Source organism: Lissotriton helveticus, chromosome 5_1 (assembly GCF_964261635.1).
Source record: "Lissotriton helveticus chromosome 5_1, aLisHel1.1, whole genome shotgun sequence".
Classification (NCBI taxonomy): Eukaryota; Metazoa; Chordata; class Amphibia; order Caudata; family Salamandridae; genus Lissotriton; species Lissotriton helveticus.
In genome coordinates, this window is record NC_136065.1 from 81,763,098 (window position 1) to 81,784,022 (window position 20,925).

Sequence of the window (20,925 nt, forward strand, 5' to 3'; positions counted from 1 at the left end):
TCAGTCCAGTGGAGTTCGGCGGTGCGGTCGAAGAAGACGTGGGTGCTCGCAGAGAAGATGGGGTCAAGCGTGTGGCCAGTGGAGTGTGTTGGTGCTGTGACGAGTTGTCTGAGTCCGAGGTTGCCGCGGTTGTCGATCAGGGTGGAGGAGTCGGTGTCGTAGTTGTTCTCGAGGTGGAAGTTCAGGTCCTCGAGGAGGATGTAGTCCGTAGAGGCGAGGGCGTGTTTGCTGACGAGGTCGGTGATGGAGTCGCTGAACTGCGGTTGGGGTCTGGGGGGGTCTGTAGATGAGTGTTCCTTTGAGGGTGGTGTTGGGGTCGGAGTGGATTTGGAAGTGCAGGTGTTCGGCGGTGCTGAGGGTGTCGTTGGTCGAGACTCAGAGTGTTCCTGTGGACAATGGCGATTCCTCCTCCTGTCCCATTGGTGCAGTCCTTGCGGGTGATCTTGTAGCCTTCCAGGATGGCTATGGAAATGTCAGGTGCCGAGGAGGGGGTCAGACAGGTCTCCGTCAGGAAGGCGACATTCGGGGTGTTGGTGTTGAGTAGGTCCCAGAGTTCGACGGCGTGTTTGCAGGCAGAGAGGGTGTTGAGCAGGATGCATCTGAGGAAGTTGGGTTCTTCTGTGGGTGGGTTGGCGGGCCGTATGCTGGTGAAGTTGCAGGGACAGTGCTGTTGGCTATAGCAAATCCGCGTCCACATTCTTATGACTCCTGACCTCCAAGTTGTGTCCCTCAATGTGAAGGGGCTAAACAACCCCACCAAACGCCGAGCCCTTCTGTCCTATTTGGAGCATTCGAATGCCCATATATGCCTATTCCAGGAGACGCACCTGCCCCCTGCTGATACCCATTGACTGAGATCAAAGGCATTCCCTCACCAAATGTTCTTGTCGGCCACTTCCAAAACCGGTGGGGTTGCTATATTGGTGTCTTCCAGGTTCCAGGGGCAGGTTGGTAAAAAGTGGGCGGAAATTAAAGGGAGGTTCTTGGCTTACACCCTCACCTTAGATACACACACGTTCTCTGTAGCCTCGGTATACGTCCCCAACAATGGGCAAGAGGGTTTTATTAAGACAGTAATTCAGGAACTCCCGGGCCTACCAGACAAAACAGTCCTGTTAGGAGAGGACTTATAGTGATAGATGGTGACTTGGATCGTTCTGGGCATAGGTGGGGTCAAACGGGGACTTTGTCCAACGCAGGAAAGCGATTGCTGGTGGAAGCTGGACTGACCGACATATGGAGACTTCGACACCCCAACACTAGGGCCTACACTTTCTACTCCCACCCCCATAAAACATACAACAGAATTGACTATCTCTTTACCTCGGACCTCCTAACGCGGCAGGTCCGAGAGATGAAGATTCTTCCATGTCCCCTGTCTGACCACTCCGCACAGAGGCTCTCGCTGACCATGCCCCAGCAGCGCCCTACTCACCGTTTTTGGCGTCTTTGTGAAACTATGCTTCAACGCCCTTCCATGGTGCAACAGATTGAAGCAAGCATGGCCGACTATTTATCCTCTAATGACAACCCAGACAGATCTTTGACGACCCTATGGGAGGCGATGAACGCAGTTATTCGAGGGGTCTTCATCAGAATAGCGGCCGCCGACAATAGAGATAGGCGGGAAAAACGAGACCACTTGATGAGCGAGGTCACTGAGTTGAAGCGTATCCTCCAGCGGACTGGTGCTCCTAGAGTCTGGAAACTCCTAAAGGCGGCCCGGGCACAGCTAGTGGGGTTGGATGTTGACCGAGCTGAATATACGGCTCTACACCTCAAGCATACTTTTTATGTGGGTGGGGACCATTGTGGGCGACTTCACGCAAACCGCCTTGGAGTGCAAAGACAAGCTCACATAGTGGAAGCGGTACTAGATCCCGAGGGGGGGGGGGGCGGGAGAGAAAGTAGTGAGGACGCTGAAATTGTGGAGGCCTTCAGACACTTCTACGGAACGCTGTACTCTGCCCAAGCTCTAACCGTAATTGAACCGACCCGATACCTCCATGACATGGCTACAGCCAAACTGCTGCCATCTCAGGCGGCCGAACTAGAGGCCCCCATCAAATTGGAGAAGGTCATATCGGCAGTTACTCGCTTGAAGCTCAACAAATCCCCCAGCCCTGATGTGTTCACTTTGGGTTTTTATAAAAAGTTTTGTGGGACGTTGGCCCTGCACTTGGTGCATGTTTTTAACTCTGTCGGGTCGTCCCCCCACCTCTTCCGTCCCGTCTTCTAAGTTAGAGGCCTTAATAACCGTGATTCCTAAACCAGGGAAGGATACCCATCTATGCAGCTCCTACTGCCCCATATCTCTACTCAATGTGGACCTAAAAATCTTTACCGGTATTTTTGCGGCCAGACTCTCTCGTCACCTCCCCGGTCTGATTGATCCGGACCAATCAGGCTTTGTTCCCAGGCGACAGTGCTCCAATAATATCAAACGACTCTTCCACCTGATGGACCGCTCTGAGCTTTTTCCGGCGGAACGTATAAGCCTCTCGGACGATGCTGAAAAAGCGTTTGATAGGGTCCACTAGCCGTACCTCTGTGCGACACTCGTCCACTTTGGCGTCACTGACCGCTTTATCGATTGGATCTTTCAGAGTTATGTGAACCCTACAGCTACGGTATGGGGGAACAGTGTGGCATCAGCGGCCTTCCCTATTTATAGGGGAACCAAGCAGGGGTGCCCACTGTCACCACTCCTTTTCACCCTCTATATGGAGCCTCTATCTCAAAGAGTCCGTGATGATCCGGCCATTAAAGGAGAGCCCTTCGGAAAGTCGGAGCACAAGCTCTGCCTATAAGCCGATGATGTGGTGGCAACCCTGGAACATCCTCGGGAGTCCCTGCCGGCATTTTTAGATGAATTGGGTCAGTTTGCGCTTACCTCGGGCTTCCAGATTAATATGCATAAGTCGCAAGCCCTGAACTTATCGCTAGAGCCCGAGACGTTGGAATATCTCCAGCATACTTTTCAGATTCAATGGGTTCATGACGCGATTACCTACCAGGGTCTTCGGGTGGCTTCCACCATCTAGGCAGTTGAATTACACAATACTATTGAAACAAGTTTGAGATTACCTCCGCAAATGGAGACCACATTCCCTCTTGTGGCTAGGCCAGATTGTGGCAGTGAAGATGGTGCTGCTTCCCCAGATTCTTTACCTATTTCACACTCTTCCGCTAATGCCCCCCTCTGGTGTGCTACGTGCCTTGCAGGGAGACATAGAGCACTTTATGTGGCGGGATCAGAGGGCTCGGATGCATCGTGATCTTACATATAGAGACCCGATAGATGGAGGGCTGGGTCTTTCCGATCTTTTGGCGTACTGGCAGGCGGCTCAGCTGAGGGCCCTGGTGGAGTGGTCACGCCCTGTATCTGAGAAACACTGGCTATTTATGGATAGGTCCCTGGCAGCCCAACCACTATGGGGGGGTTCCATTCCTCTCCCACAAGGGGCGGCCTCGCAATTTGTACCTCTCAGAAGTAACAAGACCCATAATGTTAGCCTGGGATAGAACTGTGATCACCAGGGGACTCACATCTTTCCTATCTCCCATTATGCCCATCGTACAGAACCCAGATTTTTCACCTGGCCTCGACTATGGGGAACTCAACCACTGGACGATAGAAGCAACCCGCTCCATAGGACAGTTCTGTGATCTTTCCGGACCGCGACGTTTCGTCGAGTTCCGCACTGACCACGGTGTTCCCGAAACGGAGCGCTTTCGATATCTACAGATTCGACAATGGGTGCTACATGTGGAGGTGCAGGAGGGTGCGGGGAGACAGCTCACACTGTATGAGAAATGGTTAATTACAAGACACAGCGATGCACGCTTAACGTCCGACCTGTATAAATTCACTCGAACCATCCCTGACACCGGGAAATCCCCCGGTCAACTGCGTTGGGAAAGTGAGCTGGGTAGAGACCTCTCGCCGAAAGAATGGAAGGATATTTTCTTCCGAGACCGACGCATGACCCGCAATGTTTCATCTATTGAAACAACCACTAAGCTGGCCACCTATTGGTATTTAACCCCAGTAAGGCTCCATAGCGGTAACCCTTCACGTAGTTCGCTATGCTGGCGAGCCTGCGGTTCCCTAGGCACTCTCACACACTTACTTTGGGACTGCCCTATTCTGGGGACATACTGGCAACAGATCCTAGATGAGGTCGACCCCCACTTCGATACCCAGGTCCCGAGATTCCCAGTGTATAACCTCCTTGGCCTTCTCAATGTCATAATTTTCCTGCTTACTTCTAGGAGAGGCAAACAAATAGAGCTCACCCTAGGCGCGGCAGTCCAGAATGTTCTAACACATTGGGGTTCCACAACAGTCCCTTCTAGCGATGAAAAAGATCTCTCTCTCGTTAACCAACCCCGGAGCTTCCTTTCACGATTTGTGGGCAACCCTCCTTGTACTCTTGACATCCGAATTTATGGAGCTCACCTGTCCCAAATATCTCAGATTGTTAAGACCAACATCTGTCTCTGTTACGCCCACTACTTACTAGCTCCATAGACCCTTCTTTTCAATCAGGTCATCCTTTTGTTTTTTCTTTTGAGGAGGAGGAGGGAGGGGGTTCGGTTTCCATTCTGTTGTTGTTCATGCCTGCCATATACGATAGTGACGTGCCGGGTTGCAACCCGATGATTGTGGAGCACCATGGCTCTTTCGTTCTTCTTGTGGATAAAACCAATAAAATATTTTTTTTTTTTAAAAGATGGATTCTAGGTTCTGCACCACTCACTACATATATCCCCCTACTGTTCCATCCAAGGGATTATCGTTGCGGCACCACATCGCCACAGCCACAGAGAACGAAGTGGAACTGCCCGGTTGCTATCAGAAGTATGCTAATGTGTTTTGTGACAGCATGGCTGAGGAATTACCTCCACACAGGATGTACCAGAATGATCTTATACCGAGTGCAGTGGTTCCTTGCAGCAGGATGCACACATTGACTGAACCCGAGAACCTACATCTCAGGCAGTACATTGAGAAATACCTTTCTTTGGGATTCATTCGTCACTCCAGGTCGCCTGCAGCTTCCCCTCTTTTTTTTTATACCCAAGGCCAATGGGGAGCTCCGAACATGCATGGACTTCAGAGCGCTGAATGCCATCACAGTGAAGAACCAGTACCCTCTCCCCCTTGTATCGGTTTGGCTGGACCAAGTGAAGTGGGCTGAGATATACAGGAAGCTCGACCTCTGAGGAGTCTACCATCTGGTTCGGATGCGAAAGGGGGACGAGGGGAAGACCGCCTTCAAGACTTGTTACGGGCTTTGTGAGTATCTCGTTATGCCTTTTGGCCTTTGTAATTCCCCAGCTGCCTTCCAGTTTTTCCTGAACAATGTTCTCCGGGAGTATCTGGACCGATTCTTGGTATATAGATGACATTCTTGTCTTTCCACAGACATTGAAGAGCATCAGGAAAACGTGAGGATTGTATTACAGACCTTGCAAAGGAATCACCTTTTCTGCAAGATCAGTAAATGCGAATTTCATGTCACCACCGTGGAGTTCTTGGGGCTCATGCTCACTCCTACAGGCTAAATCATGACTGAGAGGAAGCTGACAGTCATTACTGAGTGGCCCAGCCCAAAGGACGTATGTGACAGACAAAGCTTTTTGGGATTAGGCAATTTTTATAGGAGTTTTATCCATCATTTTTCTGCCCTGGTGGCCCCAGTCACACAATTGTTAAGGAAGAATGTTTCCTTCGAGTGGGATGAAGAAGCTCAAACCCCCTTTGAAGCACTTAAGGCAGCCTTTTCCTCCGCTCCTATCTTGGCCCACGCTGATCCAGAACTACCATTCATTGTAGATGCTGACACCTCCGATGTAGCAGTAGGAGCCATCACAAAGACATCCATCCACCGGGCATTTACATCATGTCACTTTCATGTCCCATAAGCTGAACAGTGCGGAGAGAAATTACACTATCACCGAAAAGGAGCTATTGGCCATCAAGGATGCCTTTTTGGAATGGAGACACTGGATTAAAGGAGCGAAAAACCAAGTAACTGTTTACACAGATCACCACAATCTGCAGTTCATTAAATCCACCAGGCAGCTTACTCCTCGTCAGCTAAGGTGGATGATGTTCTTTTCTGAATATCACTGTGTCATCACCTTTAGGCCCGGCAGAGACAACAAGAAAGAAGATGCTCTGACCAGACAAACTACTCAATTGGAAGGTACAACGAACCCCGTACAAGCAATCATCACACCTAACCAAGTAATTTGTGTAACCCATACTAACGACTTCCTAAACAAGGTAAAGAGAAGAGTACAGACCGCCACTTGGAGAGACTGGTTCAGACATCATCCCGAATGGAGAATGCATGAAGGCATTCCCATGAAAGGAAAGCAAGTCCTATTACCCACCAAGGAAGGTAGACAGCAAGCCTTTCACTGGTGCCATATTCTCCTGTGTGCTGGACATTGTGGTGCTCTGAAGACCATTGAAAACACCCTACGACGATTCTGGTGGCCCTCTCTCCGCAGAAACATCTCTCTTTGGGTCAAGGGTGTGGTGAATTCTAAGGTCAACCAGAACAAACTATGGTACTTGGTGTCTTGGAAAGGATATGGTTCTGAGGAGGACTCCTGGGAACTGCCTTCCTCTGTACATGCTCCCCGGCTGGTGGCTCTTCATAGGAGATTCCCAGATGAGCCCTGCGCCTGTCAGTGCTCTCCGAAGGGATGATGTACAGTCAGGGCGCACAGAGGGTGAGCGCACAGCCAGTGGACGCGGAGATGCAACGGGACAAGAAACTACAATTCCTGTCATCCGCCTGCGCTGTCAACGCACGTGCTGACATAGCATGCTGTTAGACATCAGGATATCAGGAGATGGCGCCGTTACGAAGACGCCAATTACACTGTGATTCCCGAAGTACCAGAAAGTACGGTCGGGTAAGGGTGTGAACTCGTACCGGCTTTATTCCTTTTTGTTTAAGTTGTTATTGTGCTATGAAAGCTCCCAGAGCACGTTTCCTTTTTCCTCCCGTTGGCGAGACGTGTTACTTCTTACGGTCTCATGCGGAAGGAAATGTTGTTGCCGTTTGCCTGAGACAAGTGTTCTGGAACTATTGCCACTCTCTCTTTGAGACAAAAGGGGGAGCGCAGGAGTGCTACATTTTGCTTTCTAGTATTGCTTTTATTGGCTGAAGTTTAACACTGTTCTCCAAAAACACTATTATGCGCTGAGAGAATCCCTATTCTGGAGATTGTCTTCCCTTAATCCTGGGTAATGGATGAGAACTGTTAATGACCTTTTGGAATTACTAATGCCCTATCCAGGAACGCAATTCTGATTCTTACCTGCAGTTAATATTGGCTTCTGTGTTATCTTTTAAATTGTAGGTGAGATCAGTTGGGGGTGTCCAGGACTGAACTGACATAGTCTGGTGGGGACAAGCACATTTCATACGAAGGATAGGAAAGTGCTGATACCTTGTGTTCACCCTCACATCTCGCCCGGTTTAAGGCCATCATTGTTTCCTTTACTGGTCTCCCTCCCCCGCTGTGCCTACCCTTTCCTTCCCTTGCTTGACCATCCCACTAGTCCGAGAGGATTTATTCTATCCGGACTTGGGGCTGTCGAGAGGTGGACCCCTTTAAGTTTCAACCCGATCCTGAGGATAACATGGTGACCGTGACATAAAGGCTATGCAACAGGCAAATGAAAATGAAGGCTCAGCTAACAAAGAACAGAAGAAAGATCAGCGCTCGACAACGGTGAAACAGGCTGAAGCAGACTCTGGTGATAGATTCTTTCACTGTCAGATCACTCTAGTCTCTCTGGGGAAGAGGAAATGGACCAACCAGACACCACACGAGGGAGAACTCATTGGACAGTATGTTTAGTGGTGGGAGCAGCCTGGATGAAAATCAAACATCGCAACCAGATGGAACAGGCATGGGAGTAGAGGGCACGGTTAAAATCAATCTTACCTAAAATATTGTACTTTTCAGGACAATGCCAGTGGAGCTTTGTAAACTCTGGTTGCAGAAACTAGACTCTATGTGTGTGAGTTTCCTGTGGGGGTATAAAAGCCTAGGAGGGCTATTAAATATATGACCATGCCAAGATTACGAGGTGGGTGGTAATTTCCAAATTTTACCTCTTATTACTGGGCATGTTGATTCAATATATGGGGAATTTATTAACTGGAGAAACAAGGGGGAGTGGTGTCATAGAATATCCAATTATATATAAGATGGAGCTTGGAATTGAAGCAAAAGGATGCTTCATGAAACAATTGGAGCCACGCAATTACAAGAAAACTAGATTTAAGGTATTAAGAGGCCCCTACAAAATTTGGCCTCAGCTTAAGCGACAACTGGTGATTCCTAAAATAAACTTTTACACTCTGGTCTCTGAAGCCACCCTACTGCCTACTATTTTTCAAGACTCGGTGATGGAAAGGTGGAAACAGAAGGGTATTGATTCAATAGGAGATCTATTTAATGACAATCTGCTATGCTCATCTGCAGGAGAGGTTTGACTACCTCAGGAGGTTTTTATTTTTAATTCCTACAGATTAGGGATTTTCTATTAAAAACGAAAAATGAATTAAATGATATAGAGAAGATCCCTATCATTAAGGCATCCAGACTTAGCTACAGTATAGGGGCCATATATGATCTACTGGTTGAGATACAAAGAGATGATTTAGATGCTCAAGTTTCTACGTGGAGTCCAAGGCTGGATAGCCCAACAATATGTCTTAAGGAGTCTTTAGAAATGTGCAAAAAAAATCTATTAACAGCAAATTTAAAGAGCCAGTTTTTAAAGACTGCTTTTAATGTGTACTACACTCTAAATGGGGACCTGAATTTTATGGAAAATGCAAACAATGCGGAGCTGATCAAACAGAGATTGTGCATATGTTTTACTCATGTCCTCAGCTACTACCTTTTATTAAAGGAATAGAGGCTTTTTTAAATCCAATTACCAAAAATTCTATTAGCTTCACTTCGGTAACGATGCTTTTAGGACTGGTGGATAGCGCATGATCTAATATCAGAGGTCAGTAAGAAATGTACCTGATTCTCGTTGCCACTGCGGTAGCACGATTATGTATCGCCTCGGATTGGCTCAAACCTGACCCCCCCAACGTTTGTATTGTGGCTGAATAGATTCATGTCTATTAATAATATAGGAGGTCAGCTTATACAAACTTAAAGGCCATAAGAAGGAAAGACTGGTCGAGAGATATGGTTACCAGTCACAAACTGGGTCTTAGGGCTCTGAATTGAGCTAGAACCAGTAGCATTAGCTGCGGATGGACTAAGGTTATATATTACTCGACCTAGATGACATTTTACAGGCCCAGCTCTTTATAGGGGATGACATGTCTTCCATTGGTTCAACCTGTTAAAGGTTATTAAATATGTATTTATAGCCACATAGCACTTTACCGCACTATATATGAAATCTAAATTATTTATTTAATGATGTATTCAGATGGAAGTTACTAGTTGAATTTGGATCAGGATATTCTGTGTAATTTGACATTCAGCACTTTATCTATTATGTACAATTCTGCAGCTTCTTCCGGCTTAATATTGCTGTATGAAACCTAATGTTTTATTTTTATTTTTATTTCAATGGAATGTTTAGAAGAAACTCACTGGTCAAGTCTGTCTTAAAATATAAGGTGTGTATTTATTGTCACATATCACTTTATTTACTATGTACAGCTATGCTGCTCTTGCTTACTAAATATTGCTGTATGTAAATTCTCACATGGGTGTAAAATTAAAATAAAAAAGACCTATACTAGCTGTTGCTTCCAGCCCAGGTCATCTTCATGACCAGGTGCTTCAAATAAAGCACGCAACAACAAGATCCCAGCTTACCTGGCAAACAAACAATACACGTTCAAGGAACGACATCTGACCAGGAGCGTGGATATCACCAGACTCAAGACAAAAATTGTAAGAAGAAAAACCCAGAAGGCAAGCCTTCTCCGTTCATGCTCCCAGGATCTGGCACAGCATCACTTTCGACGTGGCATCAGCTCCAACTCTCCCCAATTTAGGAAAATGCTGAAGACCAATCTCTTTAAGGAACACTATCCCTGATCCGACAGCCCACCCTAGACCTTCCGCCAACAATTGCATCTTCTCAAGGCCAGCCCCTCGGTTTGCGCTCTATATCCAGGCTGTAAGTACTGCCCATATATATTTAGACTGTCAGTACCAGTAACAGACATCCAGATTGGAAATTCTGGCCACACATATCAAAATTGTTCTTAAATACGTTACATCCAGATCCCCGCGACTGATTAACCATAACTGGACCTTGTCCAATACAGGTGCCGGCTACACGTAGGGTCTGTGAAAGAACAGACAACCAAAGAAATGATCACAGTCTGTGACAGAAAACAGACACGGGAAGAGTGCAGGCCCCAACCCCAGGCAGGGTCTTTGATAGAAAACAAACACAGGAAGAGTGCTGGCCCCAACCCCAGGCAGGATCTGTGACATAAAACAGACACAGGAAGAATGCAGACCCCAACCCCAGGCAGGGTCTGTGACAGAAAACAGACACAGGAAGAGTCCAAGTCACAACCCCAGGCAGGGTCTGTGACAGAATACAGACAAAGGAAGAATGCAGGCCCCAACCCCAGGCAGGGTCTGTGACAGAAAACAGACACAGGCACATGAAGAGTGCAGGTCACAAACCCAGGCAGGGTCAGTGACAGAAAACAGACACAGGAATAGTGCAGACCCCAACCCCAGGCAGGGTCTGTGACAGAAAACAGACACATGCAGAATGCAGGCCACAACCCCCATGCAGGGGCTGTGATAGAAAACAGACACAGGAAGAGTGCAGGCCCCAACCGCTGGCAGAGTCTTTGACAGAGAACAGACACAGGAAGAGTGCAGGCCCCAGCCCCAGACAGGGTCTGCAACAGAGAGCACACAACCAAAACGAGAGTGCGGGCACCAAATTTTGACACGGTCTGTGACAGAGAACAGTCACAGTAAGGGAGCGGGTACTAGCCTCATACAGGGTCAGTGACAGAGAACAGACACAGGAAGAATGCAGGCCCCAACCCCAGCCAGGATCTGTGACAGAACAGGCAGTTGCCTGCAGACAGAGTCTGCAACAGAGCCAGTTCCAGCCCTTTACAAGGTCTGAAGCAGGAATCGACACCAGCCTTACAGGGTCTGCAACAGAAAAGAGGCAACAGACTCATAAAAGGGTCTGAGAAAATAAACCTGCTAGAACGAGAGACCATATACCAGCCCTTAACCGGGTCTGCAACAGAGAACAGGCACCAACCTCATACAGGGCCACAGCTGGGAACAGGCAGGATTAGCGAGAGAGCAGGCAACATTCTGATGCAGAGTCTGCAACAAGGAACAGGCAGCCAGGAGAGCAGGACCGACCCCAAGCATAGAGCATGGCAGGATGGCAGCAGACAGATTGAGAGCGTGAACAGTAGGGTGAAAGGTTTTGGCGCAGTGTCCATGTGACATACTGCTTCCGTTTTACTATCCTGGCCCGGGATATCTTCTTGTGCAAGAGACCAGCACCGGAGGTCCCCTGACAAGGGCTTTACATCTGGAGCGCTGCTCTCCAGCAGAGTGCCAGATTGAGATCCACCCAGAGAGGTCCTGCTTATACCCGAGTGGATCCCCCTCACATGACCAGCCCATGACGCTACTAACGGCTTGTGGCAGACGAGTATAGAAGTGGGGTGGATGTCGCCTCAAACTCAGATCAGCGAGTAACTGACACTACCTTCTGACTCTGTGTAGTATGCCACATCTGGGCTCCATCTGACTGTAGCATACATGTGACACACATGTGTATAGCGCTGTATTACCATGAGCAGGGCCTCACAGCGATGTCAGGCTCAGGTGCCTTCCGGCCCAGGTCCATAGGATGCAGGGCCTGTGGACATGCGAGGCGAGGTTCCCATGTGCGGTGATGGGGGCCACAGTGGATCATCTCGTTCCTCGCCGGAAGAACCCAGAGAATCCGCCTCCCCCCGTTCCGATCGGCGCCCACCGAAGTCATCTGCGGCGTCCGCAAGGATCCTCCCTCAGCCCCACCCTCTTCAACGTCTACATGAGCCCTCTCGCAGACATCGCTCGCCAACACAACCTCAACATCATATCCTACGCTGACGACACCCAGCTGATCCTCTCCCTCACCAACGACCCCGCCACCGCCAAAGCCAACCTCCAGGAAGGAATGAACGACGTCGCAGAATGGATGAAGATCAGCCGTCTGAAACTGAACTCCGACAAGACGGAAGTCCTCATCCTCGGACCATCTCCCTCTGCCTGGGACGACTCCTGGTGGCCCCCTGCCCTGGGCATCGCACCCAAACCAACAGACCACGCCAGCAACCTAGGCTTCATCCTGGACTCCTCCCTCACGATGACCAAGCAAGTGAACACCGTCTCGTCATCCTGCTTCAACACCCTGCGCATGCTCCGTAAGATCTTCCGATGGATCCCCACCGAAACCAGGAAGGCGGTCACCCAGGCCCTCGTCACCAGCCGTCTGGACTACGGGAACACCCTCTATGCTGGAACCACAGCCAAACTCCAGAAAAGACTCCAGCGCATTCAGAACGCCTCAGCACGACTCATCCTGGACATCCCTCCTGCAACCACATCTCTGCCCACCTGAAAGAACTGCACTGGCTCCCCGTCAACAAGAGGATCACGTTCAGACTCCTCACCCACGCACACAAGGCTCTCCACGACACGGGCCCGAAGTACCTCAACAGCCGCCTCACATTCTACACACCCACCCGCCAGCTCCGATCCGCCAGCCTCGCCCTCGCCTCCGCCCCACGCTTTCGGACGTCCACCGTCGGAGGAAGATCCTTCTCCTACCTGGCAGCAAAGACATGGAACTCCCTCCCCACTCACCTAAGGCTGACCCTGGACCCTCTCTCCTTCAGGAAACAACTCAAGACCTGGCTGTTCGAGCAGTAGCATCCCCCCCCCCCCCCTCAGCGCCTTGAGACCCTTGCGGGTGAGTAGCGCGCTCTACACATTTTTGTTGATTGATTGATTGATTGAGTGTGTGTGAAACGCTTTCTGTTGTAGGGTGACTCAGAGTCTTGGTTGTAGTCTGTGCCTACAGCCCCCTTCTCTCTGTAGCCTCCCCGCCATCCTCTGCTCCTCACAGCCCCCACTGCCCCTGCCCTCCATTAGGATGTTTTTGAGGCCAATTGCAACGTTTGTCTTGAATGTCTATCCTGATGGAAGGAGGGATTGTGTGTGGTTCACTCTCAAGTTCACCGGTTCCCTCAAAGGTCTGGGGCTAACTATGAATCTGGCTGGACAGTTGGATTGGAGCGAACTATCAGAGGACAGGATATAAACTGTCCCCTTCTAACTTTATGGAGCTCTGCACAGCACTGAAGAGAACGCTGAAGACCAGAGGCGGGAATGATGGCGTCTCCCTTCTACAGGAGGCGCTGGACCCCCGGACCCAGGAAGGACCTCTACTGAAGAGAACGCTGAAGACCAGAGGTGGGAATGATGGCCGTCTCCCTTCTACAGGAGGCGCTGGACCCCCAGGACCGAGGTAGGACCTCTACTGAAGAGAACGCTGAAGACCAGAGGCGGGAATGATGGCCGTCTCCCTTCTACAGGAGGCGCTGGACCCCCATGACCGAGGAAGGAACTCTCTTGCCGCTGAAGACCAGAGACGGGAATGATGGCCGTCTCCCTTCTACAGGAGGCGCTAGACCCCAGGACTGAGGAAGGACCTCTACTGAAGAGAACGCTGAAGACCAGAGGTGGGAATGATGCCCGTCTCCCTGCTACAAGAGGCGCTGGACCCCCAGTACCGAGGAAGGATCTCTACTGAAGAGACCGCTGAAGACCAGAGATGGGAATGATGGCCGTCTCCCTTCTACAGGAGGCGCTGGACCCCCAGGACCCAGGAAGGACCTCTACTCAAGAGAACACTGAAGACCAGAGTCGGGAATGATGGCCGTCTCCCTTCTACAGGAGGCGCTCAACCCCAGGACCGAGGAAGAAACTCTACTGAAGAGAACGCTGAAGACCAGAGACCGGAATGACGGCCGTCTCCCTTCTACAGGAGGCGCTCAACCCCAGGACCGAGGAAGAAACTCTACTGAAGAGAACGCGGAAAACCAGAGACGGGAATGATGGCGTCTCCCTTCTACAGGAGGCGCTGGACCCCAGGACCCAGGAAGGACCTCTACTGAAGAGAACGCTGAAGACCAGAGACGGGAATGATGGCCGTCTCCCTTCTACAGGAGGCACTAGACCCTAGGGACGAGGAACGACCTCTACTGAAGAGAACGCTGAAGACCAGAGATGGGAATGATGGCCGTCTCCCTTCTACAGGAGGCGCTAGACCCCCAGGACGGAGGAAGGACCGCTACTGAAGAGAACGCTGAAGTCCAGAGACGGGAATGATGGCCGTCTCCCTTCTACAGGAGGCGCTGGACCCCCAGGACCGAGGAAGGACCTCTACTGAAGAGAACGATGAAGACCAGAGACGAGAATGATGGCCGTCTCCCTTCTACAGGAGGCGTTGGACCCCCAGGACCGAGGAAGGACCTCTACTGAAGAGAACGCTGAAGACCAGAGACGAGAATGATGGCCGTCTCCCTTCTACAGGAGGCGTTGGACCCCCACGACCGAGGAAGGACCTCTACTGAAGAGAACGATGAAGACCAGAGGCAGGAATGATGGCCGCCTCCCTTCTACAGGAGGTGCTAGACCCCAGGACCGAGGAAGGACCTCTACTGAAGAGAACGCTGAAGACCAGAGACGGGAATGATGGCCGTCTCCCTTCTACAGGAGGCGCTGGACCCCCAGGACCGAGGAAGGACCTCTACTGAAGAGAACGCTGAAGACCAGAGGCGGGAATGATGGCCGTCTCCCTTCTACAGGAGGCACTAGACCCTAGGGACGAGGAAGGACCTCTACTGAAGAGAACACTGAAGACCAGAGACAGGAATGATGGCCGTCTCCCTTCTACAGGAGGCACTAGACCCTAGGGACGAGGAAGGACCTCTACTGAAGAGAACGCTGAAGATCAGAGACGGGAATGATGGCCATCTCCCTTCTAAGGAGGCGCTGGAACCCAGGACCGAGGAAGGACCTCTACTGAAGAGAACGCTGAAGACAAGAGACGGGAATGATGGCCGTCTCCCTTCTACAGGAGGCGCTGGACCCCCAGGACCGAGGATGGACCTCTCTTGCCGCTGAAGGGAGGGGTCTGTCCTCATCACTCCGAGCCCAGTCCACTGCTCTGCACCTTGAGGTGAGGAGGTCGGACACTCTGAGCTTCCCCAGACCAGGAGCCTGTGATCGCAGCCCGGCCCGACGGTCGTTCATCCTGTGAGGGGTCCCCAAAGCCAGCGAGCTTCAAGCAGCCAAAGCTACAGAAGATCTTCACTCTGTGTTCAATGACGATGCAAGTCTAGCGCCTGGACCCTGCACCTCTCTTTGTGTCTGATGAACCCTGCACTGCTGGGGAGTCATCTGCACAGATGCCCTCGTGAGACTGTGCGCGTCACAATGCATTGCTGCAGCTCTTCTGCTGTGTCTCTGCTCCTCTGAGCCCGTGTGCTACACCCTGCATTGTCGCGTAAAGTCTTCTGACACCGACAACTCACACTGCAGTGTTACACGGAATGAGTATAATGTAAGATCCTAAAACACCCACACACATCCCTTCTGATCCTCTGCAGCCGCCTCTGTGGCTCACAGTATACGGCCCATGATCCCAGCGCTCTTACAGACACACTTTGTGCTCTTTTGCAGCTTCTTATAAAGCCCTCGTGGAGTAGATTCACTTACAATCGTTAAACACCAACAAACGTACCTTGTATTTTTCAGCAGCTTCTCTAAGGACACTTAACACCCCCTAAATATACATTGTATCCTCTTAAAGACTTAACAAGTTTATTCAATTGTGAATCGTGAATGCCACAGACTGCCTTGTGCTCCTCTGCAGAATGTACACACTGCCTTCACTTGTGAATCGTGAGCACCCACATACACTCCTTGCACAGACCTCTCTTTGGGGTCCGCGTGTGCATTATGATCCATAAAGATCCACACACATACCCTGTTCTCTTCTGCAGCCTCCTCTATGGCATAAACAGGGAGGGTGACCAGATGACTCCATGCCACCGGGACACAACTTTTTCATTTCTAGGATTTTGATTTAACATATCAGTGCATTCTGGGATTTGTAGTTTTGATTCACTTTACTGGACCCTATTGCTTGAACGCACCAGGTCAAAATATGTAAAAAGCAAAATACAGAAATGTAAAAGTGTTGTCCCAGTGACATGGCGCCTTCTGGAACACTCTCACACACAGCGTGTGCTCTCCGGCTGGCCCTTGGTGTGGCTCACCAGGCGACTTTGTGATCCCTGAATGCCCACAGACGTACCTTGTACTCCTCTGCAGCCTCCTCTATAGGACTTGCTGAGTGAGTTTTATGCTCCTTGGACTCCCGGCAGACCCAGCATATCATCCTCTGATCCTCTGCACAGAACAGCAGCTGTGGCTGCTCATGTTTCTCGCACAGATTCTCCCCTGGGGGCTTCACGGGGGGCAGATGAAGCTGTTTTAGCATTTCCACCATGTTCCCCACTAGTCTGTTGGGTCGGAGGTTTTTCCCAGAAGATATTTCCCTGCACTGTGGACAGGGGAAGTTTCCATCTCTTCCCTCCCAGCTCTGGGTGATGCAGGAGCGGCAGAAGTTGTGTCCACAATCGATCATCACCGGATCCTTAAAATATTCCAAACAGATGGAACAAGTGGCCTCTTCCTGGAGGTTCCCGAGCTGAGCTGCTGCCGCCATGATGCAGAAATGCAGGAAGTGAAGGTAAGTTTCAGTTTCTCTCTCTCTCTCTCTCTCTCTGTGCAGTGGGTGTGTCTGTGCGTCTGCCCCTCTCTGTGTGCAGTGGGTGTGTCTGTGCGTCTGTCCCTCTCTGTGTGCAGTGGGTGTGTCTGTGCGTCTGCCCCTCTCTGGCTGCGCTGGGACTTCCGGGTTCATGTTACAGTCACAGAGCAGTGAACTGACCCCTCTGCTGCCTGTGCTCTGACTCGAGGGTTCACTCCTTTCTCAGCTAAAATACCAGCAATTTGGTTTTCTTCTCAGGTTCTTTAAGTGCCAGGAGCGGCCACCTAAATATGGATTTGTATAAAATCCTCCAATTTACTTTTAACTTGTCAATTCTGCGATCTGCGTTCTCATTTTCACCGCCAACATCTCTAACTTTCACCAATGCAAGACCCATTGCATTGCAAATGCTTGTTTATCTGTTTGAGGTAGGCACAGTTGTATGCGGTACATGTGGCATATCCATAATTATGGGCACAATTCAACTTGTGCAAAATCCCTTAATTCCATTGGCTTTGATCAAAAAACATTTGTGCAAAAACAATTCTATATTTCATTCGAAAAATTATTTGTAAATATTTTACTGGTTATAACTGCACATATTATTTGACTTTGAACACCATAGAATGCCTTCTATTCACTATTTATATTTACACTGCTCATATTAGTCACTTTTTTACTCAAACAGTCTCTGTTCGCGAAGGTCAAAGGTCTAAACCTAATAGTGACTACAATAAAAAGCTGAGTTTGCTTTCTGGTGGTAGACCCACTGAAAAAGTGAATAAAACAGAAAAGACACTTTTACTCTCCTCATCTTGCATAGTTAGTGGTCACTATTAACTATTTCTAAATCAAAGGTAAACATAAGAAATATATACACTTTGCAGATATTAGGCGTGCACCTTTAATTGTTTGTATGTGTTTATTTAGCAGACGCCCTGGTGCTGTAAGTGCATTGTTTAGTCATTTCTTTACTCCTAGTCTTTCCTCAGCTTTTTCTGTTTTTTTACCGCTTATGACGTTTCAGGCAGATGCTGAAAGAAGAGAGAGGGGCTTCCCCAGGATTCTGTGAATAGTGTAAGGATGGAAAGTCCTTCAGGGTCAGTGTAAGGCATGAGAATGAAATATCTCCACAACATGTCTGCAGCTTGCACCGCTCCTTTGTGTGATTAGAATGGGAAACATCCTTTACAACGCAACTTTTACCACGCAGTGCCTTGACGACGCAACTTTTACAACGCAAACCATTACAACGCATTGCGCTGGGGGGCGCTCTAGGATAGGGAATAGATTTAATTAAATTAAACTATTCACTATCCAGCGCCCCTAAGCACTATGCGTTGTAAAGGCATGCGTTGTAAAAACTGCGTTGTAAAGGCATGCGTGGTAAAAGCATGCGTTGTAATGTCATACATCCGATTAGAACGATTCACTGTCTACCATGTAACAGGGCTCCCCAGAGAATCTGTAATTATTTACTATACTTTGTAGTAACCGCAGATCTGTACGTTATATCTTAGAGAGTACATACATATCCCGCTGTTCTTATGCCAATCTAAACTTTGTCCAAACAGACTGCACCAAGAAGGGCCAATGCCTGTGTGTACATTTACTGACACCTATATGAATAATTTATTTATGTAAAAATATGCATGCAGGTTTTTATCCATACATTTCAGTCATTCATTAAAAATATCATGATGTGAGGTTTATTTTGTATTTTTAGGTCTTGTGTTAGCCAAAACCTTTTGATGTTACTAAAATATGCATAATATATTACATATACGGGCTTTCAGCCACCCCTTTTCATCCATTGGTCTGTTGTTGTGTCACTCATATTTTGCCTCCACCCACTGCAGCATGTAGCAGGGGGCAGAGGGTCAGCCATCTAAAGCCACTCGTTAACTTCACTTTGAGAGACTGCATTCTGCTCACTCTCAAGGAGCACATCCACACAAGCTGGTTCCCTTCGGTGCCAGTGGTTTAGTTTTTCTTTATAATTAGTTTGTAGTTGCCTTTGTGGTTAGAGCTGGATGTGATAGCAGGACGCTTCTAGCGCACATCCCATCTTTATCAGATCCCATCACTGTTGTAAACCTCTTTTGGAGTGTTTTGCTTTTTTGGCTTCTGCTATTTCACAGCATACAAGATTGTGTCAATTTGAAACGATTCTGTATTCATTTAGCCTCTTTTTACTTCATTTATTTTTCTTCTTTCTTTTTTTTCTCCTTCTATTCCTGTGTTCTTTCATTCTGTGTCTTTCTCTCTTTCCTTCTATCTTTTTTCTTTTCTTCTATTCATTTCTTTCTTTCCGTCTCCCTCTTTCTCTCTCTTTCATCCATCTGAGGTCGATAAAATGAGTACCATTGAGTTGGGTAACAATAATCATCTGTTATTCAGCTCCAAGACACGTCCGGGTGAAAGTGCGCTTTACAAATACACGTTATGTTATGTTTCTTTTACTTTCTTTCACCTTTTTCCTTCCATTTTTCAGTCTCTTTTTCTCTCATTCTTTCTTTGTTTCTTTCTTTCTCTTTTCTTCGTTCTTTCTTTCTCTTGCCTTTTATCTTTGCCTTCTTTCATTTCTTCTTTCATTGCTTCCATCGCTCTTTCTTTATCTCTCCTTCTCTCTTTCTTTATCTTTCCTTCTCTTTCTCTTTCTTGTAATTCTTTCTTTCTTTCTTTCTTTCTTCTCACCTTCCTTCTTTCCTTCTCTTTCTTTCATTCTCTCTTTCCTTCTCTCTTTCTTTCCTTCTCTCTTTCTTTCCTTCTCTCCTTCTTTCTTTCCTTTTTTCTTGCCTTCTGCCAGAACCCCTTTCAGAGGGCCATTGGGCCCGTAGGGGGTACTGTGCTCAACCGTGGAGGTTGAGGCCTTCTACTTCTGTTGTCCCGGGGCCGTACCTACTATGGGTCCTGAGCAACTGGGCCAGGGACCTCTTCTTCACTTGACTCCCAGGGTTAGCTGTGGTTGAGTCCTCACAGCTCCCTTGGGGGGATGTAGATACAGGTCAGTGAACACGACTCATAATTCAAGGTGCAAACAGTATGACCAATAAATCAATCTCCAGTCCAAAACTCACTTTTATAGAAAAATTAAGTATTTTATTTCTAACGCTACACATACAAAGGTATATGACATTCGGAAGCAATGACTAAAGCCCACTTGAGGTCCGGGCTCAGGCAGATCCCTGTCCCACCCGCATTCTTGTAAACTGTTTGGGGTTATTCCCCATTTACTCATGCCTGCATCCAGGTAATGCAAACTATTAGGTTGCACTCAACAGTTTTACCTTTGATTCTTGAGGAATTAGTCAAAAGTGTCCATGGTGCCGCAGGACCGTTAGCAGCAAGTCCCCCGGGGCCAGAAGGGCCCAGTTCCAGTCTTACCCGCTCTGGCTGTATGGCAATGCTCAATGGAGCAGCGAGTGCCCTCTCCTGGGAGCTCAAGAGTCCGCGTCCTGTATGACGAAAACACGCTGCTCGCGGTGTACGTAGCAGCACCCAGCGACGCAGTTTCTCTCTGTCACGCTGCGCTGCCGGTTCTTTCCAGGGATCAGAGCTGCTCCCGCTTGGCAGACACTGCACTGCCCCCTAGCAGGGGAGAGGGGGCTGGTGTGGTCCTCTGGCTCCTAACCGGGGCTTCAATGAGGGTATGAAATCCTCAGCAGTGGCTGGATGCACCTCGGGGAATCTGTCAGGTTAGATCAGTGTGTCGGCTAGACCCACTGGTCACAGCAGTATTGATTAGGTCGAGACAATGACCCGAACCCTTGGCCAAAATGATACAGACAGCTCTGCGTTACTCACTATCTGGGCGCATACTCTCCTTATGAAAGTGAAAGTGGATTTTCTTTATTGTTTAGTTAATTAAAACCAGAACAATGTTCCAAAACAAAAATGCATTGTACCGTTAAAGCAAACGGACATTTAGACATGTTAAAACTTATAATTTCCTCCTTTTCTTTAAACATTCTATTTGAAAGGTTAAAATTGATATGAACGGGCGATACACCACCTTTTTT

The 20,925-nt window shown here is 48.8% G+C and overlaps 1 protein-coding gene across 1 annotated transcript in view; it reads right to left on the reverse strand.

Annotated features, from left to right (window-relative positions):
* The window catches only part of LOC144754164 (E3 ubiquitin-protein ligase TRIM39-like), a 126,279-nt gene extending 109,390 nt beyond the window's left edge, over positions 1–16,889 (reverse strand). The window contains exon 1 of the mRNA XM_078641746.1: positions 16,448–16,889. Coding sequence (XP_078497872.1) covers positions 16,448–16,861 — 414 coding nt within the window. The 5' untranslated portion in view covers positions 16,862–16,889. The remainder of the gene's footprint in view (positions 1–16,447) is intronic.
* Between the last annotated feature and the right edge of the window lie 4,036 nt (positions 16,890–20,925).